The 7,506-nt window shown below is 42.9% G+C and overlaps 1 protein-coding gene across 1 annotated transcript in view; it reads right to left on the reverse strand.

The window, feature by feature from the left end:
- LOC102770918 (UDP-glucuronosyltransferase 2B31) overlaps positions 1–7,506 on the reverse strand; it is a 26,365-nt gene that overhangs the window by 3,720 nt on the left and 15,139 nt on the right. The window contains exons 5-6 of the mRNA XM_006756418.2: positions 3,795–3,882; positions 2,641–2,860 (exon numbers count right to left, since the gene is read on the reverse strand). Of these exons, the coding sequence (XP_006756481.1) occupies positions 2,641–2,860; positions 3,795–3,882 (308 nt within the window). The remainder of the gene's footprint in view (positions 1–2,640; positions 2,861–3,794; positions 3,883–7,506) is intronic.

Genomic DNA, 7,506 nt, shown 5'->3' on the forward strand with positions numbered 1-7,506 from the left:
ACACACCGATCAGGAGCAGGGCTACTGGACAACTTTCTGCAGCCAATCCCCTGTGCTGGCCCTGCCCCCAATGGGTCCCCACCACCCTGATTGGTCTGTGGCTCCTCCCCCCAGCCAGCTGTGCCCCTGATCACCCCCCCCCCACATCTGCTCAGGGGCAGGCCTGGCTGGCCAAACACCCATGGCCCCTCCCTCAGGTCCTGGGCCCTGATTGGTCTCCCCATCCTATTCAAGGTTGGGGTCGGCTGGCCCACCACCCACAGCCCCCCCCCACATCTGCTCAGGGGCAGGCCTGGCTGGCCAAACACCCATGGCCCCTCCCACAGGTCCTGGGCCCTGATTGGTCTCCCCATCCTATTCAAGGTTGGGGTCGGCTGGCCCACCACCCACAGCCAGCTTGCAAAAGGGTTTATCTGTTACTTAAGCAATCTCTGTCTGTTGATTTTGGTTGTGTAAGGAAGGGGGATGGAGAATAACTTCTAAAGCATATCTACGTTAATAACCTTTAAAATGTCAGATTAATCCTCTTTTTCAGACTCCTCAGAGGCATAACTACCCTCAAGGGAGCACATAATTTTATCAACTATGGTGTAATCTTCCTTATGCTACCTCCTTAATTCCAAATGTATAAAAGAAACTGCAAAACAGCCATTCTCAGGAACATTTGCTTCTTGGCATGTTGACTGTTTTGTTTAAATAACCTCATACAAAAATTGAGGTTAGTTCCTGTTGTTCAGTTGGTTAGGCATCATCCTCTGCACTTGGGGGGGAGGGGGGAGGTTGCTGGTTTAATTCCCCATCAGGTCACATCCCCAGGTTGTGGGCTTGATCTCCATAGGGATCAGCAGAAGGCAGCTGATCAATGTTGCTCTCATATCCATGTCTCTCCCACTTTCCCCCTCTCTCTTAAAAATAAATCTTTAAAATTCTCTATGGATTTGAACATTTCTTATGTTGACACTATTACTCAGCAATACAAAGCTATCACATGCATGAAGCTCAAAAATATGCTAAGTGAAAGAAGCCACTTGCAAATATCACATGATTCTACTTGTCTGAAATATCCAGAGTATGGTAATTTATAGGATAGAGAGTAGATTAATGGTTGTGTAGGGCAGGGATATGGGGAATGACTTCTAAGGAATATGAGATTCCTTTTGGTCTCGTGAAAATTTCCTAATTTGAGATTATATTTACAGTTTCATAACTCTATAACATATTACATATATTTGATGTTTATACATTAAACATTGAATTATATGATGTGTAAAATATATATATTACTAGAGGCCCAGTGCACGAATTCATGCATGGGTGGGTTGATCCAATGGTGGCTCTCTCGCTCAGTCCTGATCAGGGCAGGACTGGCCTGGGGGACGGACTGCAGGAGGTTTGCTGGCCGCAGAAAGTTGGCTGTGGGATTGCACTGACCACCAGGAGGCATTTCCTGCATTGAGTGTCTGCCCCCTGGAGGTCAGTGTGCATAATAATGACCAGTTGACTGGTTGACTGGTCATAATGGTCACTTAGGCTTTTATATATATATATATAGATTGTAAAATATGTTAAAATAATGATGATAAAAATCATTTTTTTAAAGTAGAAAGTTATTGTCAATGTAAGAACATCTAAATCTGTAGAGAATTTTTATGAGTTTATTTGAACCAAACTAATGACTAATACTGGGAGCAAGATATCAAATGCCCCTAAGAATAACAGTTTTGTAGCTGCTTCTATGCATTTGAGATTAAGTGGAAAACAAAGTAACATTACATGAAGTTGGAGAAACAAAGCAGGGATTGGATTACAGGATACAGTTAATATGATTTTGTTCTCTCTTGAGAGTTATTGACCCCCCCTCCTTTAAAAAATGTATTTTTTTGATTTCAGAGAGGAAGGGCAAGTGAGAGAGATAGAAACATCAATGACAAGAGGGAATCATTGATCAGCTGCCTCCCGCACCCTCTCCCCCAACCCCCACTGGGGACCAAGCTCACAACCGCAACCCAGGCATGTGCCCCGACTGGGAATCAAACCGTGACTTCCAGGTTCACAGTTCAATGCTCAATCATGGAGCCATGCCAGCTGGGCAGTGCCAATTTTGAGGGGGTATTATTTCAGGTATTTGAAAGGAGTATTAACCTAGATGCACAAGAAAAATGGGCAGGGCTGGTGTAAAACTTTCAGTAAATAAGTTATAGGCCTGGAGCATGTCTACTCATCATGACCTGCCTAGTTAAGAATTTATGATCAGATCACCCTGTGAAGTACTTTCCATGGAACCACCTTTTTTTGTCCACAAGATTTATAGTTTCAGAAATGTTTGGCACTAAATTAAAATATTTTATGCGACTTCTTGAATTCTTCATGTGGCATTCTATGGGTTCTATCATATTTTAAAAATGTGTCCTTGTACAGACCAGTATAACTTTGTGTATTCTTGTGTAGAAAATTGTTGCAGTAATTGGTTACCTGTTCAATCAGGTTAAATGAAACTTTGAAATTAATGGTAAAATTGGTAGATTTAAGATTGGTAAAATCATGTTAATAATTTCAAAATTAATCTCTCAATATGGGGTGAAACTTATACTCATCATTGACAAAATAATCTATAAATACAATTAAAATTGTGGTACTCACGATGGGTCATTAATGACTGTTTTCAATGCATTGAGCAAATCTGCACTAGACATGGTGTTGAAGTCCATTCTGATAGCTGCTCCCTTGGTCTTCATGCGAGCAATGTTATCAGGTTGATCCGCAAACATAGGAAGGCCCACCATTGGGATCCCATGGTAGATTGCCTCATAGATGCCATTGGTTCCACCATGAGTTATAAAGGCTTTGGTTTTTGGATGACCTAGGATTGGGTGAATTTCCGTAAATTATTATTTATAAGTCTTAGAAGTAAAATGAGAATTGGGTAAGAAAAGCACTCAGGCACTGTATTCTAGATGACAGATTATTATACACATGAAACTGCATTGAAATATATTTTAGATCTCAGAGAAAGAAGAACTTTAGTTGCTGAAGAGGTAAATAGATACTGGTATGGCATTGTGGCTTGAAAAATGAATACAGGATTGTTGGGTAGACAAGTTGAAAGAGAAAGTTCTGAGGGGCAGGTGCTGGGTGGAGGGGGTCAATGGGGAATAAAGGGACATCTGTAATACTTGCAACAATAAAGATAAATTTGAAAAAAAACCCATTATGGATAAAAAATAGCATGTGCAGAAAAAGAGGAAAAAAGAAAAGGAGGTGGCATGTTAGAACATATTCTCTTAAAGAAATAGTGTAGCCACCGAGTATTACGTGTGGGGTGTCCAGGCTGCAGGAAATGTGAGTGTGGTGACTCTGGAATCAGAAGAAGAACAGACCACACTTTATCACTTCATGAAAAAGATTATGGTTACTTCTTTATTAAAAATGGAGTCAATGGTAATAAAGGAGGTGCTCTTATTTTTTAATAGCAATGAATGAATACCCATACAGGAGGGGAAAAAATAGAAATAAGAAGGGAGAAGTAGGAGGCAGAGTGGTAGTTATAGAAAAATTCTTCACGAGAAGTAATTACACCTGAAATAAAGATTTCATACATAAGGGAGGAGATGGTCTATAATGAAATGTTAGCTTTTATATGTTCTAATTTTTTCCCAGGACTGGCAAACAAATACAAGGAAATTAAGGTTTTTTGAGTTTTTGTAAAATAAAGGTTCAATAAATTTGTTTCTTTTAGAAGTATAATCACTCAATTTGGAGTTATTGTTATTTTAGTGTTTGTTTTTCAGTCTCACCAAGAAGGTCATTCTGGGGAATCCACTTATAGAGCCGAGTATTTGGCCCTAAGGTATCTGGTTTCTTGCCATCAAATCTCCATAGAACCTGTTAAAATAAAGAAAATATTTTATTTCATGAGTTGAACTAAAGGTATAGCAAGTTCAGATTATAAAGAAATTAAGAGATAATCTAGTTAAAGCCCTTATAGACAGATAAGAAAAAGGACAAGAGATTAAAAATGAGAACTATTATAACACTGGTATGATACAAATACCCACATTTTATGTGTTTATTTTTTTATATTCAATCAAGTATGAATGCAATCATGATGTGGAACACATACAGATATACAAATGAGATCATCAATGATAAATTCAAGTATTTAAAAATTTTAGGCCTGGCCAGCATGGCACAGTGGTTGAGCATCAACCCATGAATCAGGAGGTCACGGTTTAATTCCCAGTCATGGTACATGTCGGGGTTGTGAGTGTGTGGAAGGCAGCCGATCAATGATTCTCTCTCATCATTGATGTTTCTCTCTCTCTCTCCCTCTCCCTTCCTCTCTAAAATTAATAAAAAGATATTTAAAAAAAATTAGGTCTAGTCATTATAATTCTAGTGCAAAAAAAGTAGTTATTTACTGCACATATCTAATCTAAGAAAAGAGAAACATGCAAATTTACCATACATTGGCTACAAAACAAGCCATGACCACCAGCCAATCAGAGTGACTATATGCAAATTAACCCAACCAAGATGACGGCCAGCAGCCAGGGAGCTGGAGCAAGCAGGAGGCTTGGTTGCCCTGGCGATGGAGGAAGCCAAGCTTCCCACTGCTCTGGATAGCTGTGGCCTCTGCTAAAGGCAACAAAGTTTCAATTATAGAAGCTAAATACTTGCTTCCAGCCAGCCTCTACTGGCAGTTTGGGTGGCTGGGGGCCGTGGCCATCCTGCAAACAGCCATCAGCCCCTCACCCAGGCTGGCCAGGCACCCCAGCAGGACCCCCACCCTGATCCGGGACACCTTTCAGGGCAAACCAGCCAGCCCCCACTCATGCCCCAGCATATAATAAAAGGGTAATATGCAAATTGATCCTAACAGCAGAATGACTGGGAATGACTGGTCACTATGATACACACTGACCACCAGGGGGCAGATGCTCAATGCAGATGCTCCACAGGGGGAGCTCTGCTCAGCCACAAGCCAGGCTGATGGCTGTCAGCACAGCAGTGATGGCAGGAGCCTCTCCTGCCTCCTCAGCAGCACTAAGGATGTCCAACTGCAGTTTAGGTCTGCTCCCTGCTGGCAGGTGGACATCCCCCGAGGGGTCCCAGACTGCAAGAGGGCACAGGCCGGGCTGAGGGACTCCCACGAGTACACAAATTTTTGTGCACCGAGCCTCTAGTACTATATAATAGATCCCTAATATGCAAATCGACAGAACGACAGAATAACTGGTCACTATGATGCTCACTGATCACCAGGGGGCAGACACTCAACACAGTAGCTGCCACTTGGTGGGCAGTGTGCTCCCACAGCGGGAGGGCTCCTCAGCCAGAAGCGAGGATCATGGCTAGCTAGCACAGCAGTGGTGGCAGAGCCACTCTCACACACATGACCATGCCAAGGTGCAGCGAGCTGAGCAGTAAGGAGCAGTGCACAGGTGGGCAGTAAGGAGCGAGGGGTCCTGGATTGTGAGAGGAGTGGCCCTAAGCAGGCAGTCAGACATCTCCCAAGGGCTTCCGGACTGCAAGAGGATGCAGGCCGGGCTGAGGGACCCCCCCACTCCAGTGCACGAATTTCGTGCACCGAGCCTCTAGTTTATTTATAATTTCTCTCATTTTGAAATGTGATATTAACCTGTATTTTTAAGTGTTACAGAAGGGAGTTTCCTTCTATCCACTTGTCTCATAAGTTATTTTTTTAAATCAAAGATTTAACTTCATTTTCACATTTTTTTTCTGTTTTATTTGTCTATTTAAAGTCACTAATTATTTTTTTATTTTTATACTTTTTCTTTTTTATTGAATTTATTGGGTGACACTGATTAACAGAACTATACAGGTTTGGGGTGTATAATTCTACAACACATAATCTGTACACTGTATTGTATGTTCACCAAGCAAAATTAAGTTTCTGCCCATCACCATTTATCTACCCTATACCCTCCTCCACCTCTCCTCATCCCCATCCCCTCTGAAATCACTACACTGTTGTCTGTGTCCATGAATTTTTCCCTTTTTATCTCAATCCCACCACTCCCCTCTTCCCCCATCCTCCTTACCCCTATCCTGAGAGCTGTCAGTTGCTATCTATGTGTCTTGTTTGTTTGTTAATTTAGATTCCACATACGAGTGAAATAATATGGTATTTGTCTTCTTCCTACTGGCTTATTTCATTTAGCATAAAAAAATTCAAATTTGTGTGATGCTAAAGTGTTTTCAACTAAGTGTTAACACTTCAATGACACACTATATAGCATGGACAGCACTGATAACTATGGGAACTGTAGTCAAGCTATTTTTATAACCAGGAACAAAATAGATTCTGATTTTGGAATTCTCATAAATATCAGCAGTTCTCATAAGCTGGATTATAATTTACTAGTGCTTAACATTATTTGTTATGTGAATGTAAAAGTAGCAGCAGGGTTTCAGCAAAAATTAGCACAGGCTATAAACAGAAATTACAGCAATTAGGAAACGAAAAAGTAGTTCATAAATGCCCAAAGACTGCAGGTGTATTCTATAAATATATTGGAAAATATCTTACTACTCTGTTTTATTGAGAAGGGGGCATATGAACTTTTTCATACTGGGCTTACTTTTAATAGACTCCTCATTATATTCCCTAATCCTTCCTCAACTAGGAGGAGTTCTGATTCTGATGGATTAGAAGCAGAGATTTTTGGCAGCCATCCTATATAATAAAAGGCTAAAATGAAATTAACCAAACTGCAGAATGACAGGTAGCTATGACGTGCACTGACCACCAGGGGGCATATTCTCAACTCAGGAGTTGCCCCCTGGTGGTCAGTGTGCTCCCACAGGGGAGGGCCACTCAGCCAGAAACCGGGCTCATGGCTGACGAGTGCAGTGGCTGTGGCGGGAGCCTCACCCGCTTCTGTGGCAGTGCTAAGCTCTCAGGTGTAACATCCCTCGAGGGCTCCTGGACTGCAGGAGGGCTCAGGCTGGGCTGAGGGACCACCCCCGACCAAATGCATGAATTTTGTACACCGGGCCTCTCTGTCTCTCTCTCTATATATATAAAGTCAGCAACCAGAACACTGTAATGACCAGAATGACCATTCACTATGACGCCCAATGCTTGCCCCCCCCCCCCCAATAAAGGGTGAGGTCAACTGGCCAACCTTCTGTAGTCCCTCCCTCCACCTGGCCCCAACCCAATTGGCCAGCGGCCCCTCCCCCCAGCCAGCTCTGCCCCCAAATGCCGCCCCCCACACAATTGGGGTCGGACCCTGCCAGGCAATTGCCCATGGCTTCTTACCCCAGCTGGCCCAGCCTTGATAGGTCCCAATCAGGGTGGGCGGGCCGGTCAACCTTCTGCTGTTTCCTCCTCTGACAGGGCCAGCGCAATCTACCCCAATTGGGGCCAGGCAGGCTGGACCCCACCCGTGCATGAATTCGTGCACTGGGCCTCTAGTATTTTATAAAGCACACGGTCACCTTAAGGGTGGATCCACCTCCCCCCTTTCTAATTCATTTCTC

This window comes from Myotis davidii, unplaced genomic scaffold (assembly GCF_000327345.1).
Source record: "Myotis davidii unplaced genomic scaffold, ASM32734v1 scaffold234, whole genome shotgun sequence".
NCBI classification, from domain to species: Eukaryota; Metazoa; Chordata; class Mammalia; order Chiroptera; family Vespertilionidae; genus Myotis; species Myotis davidii.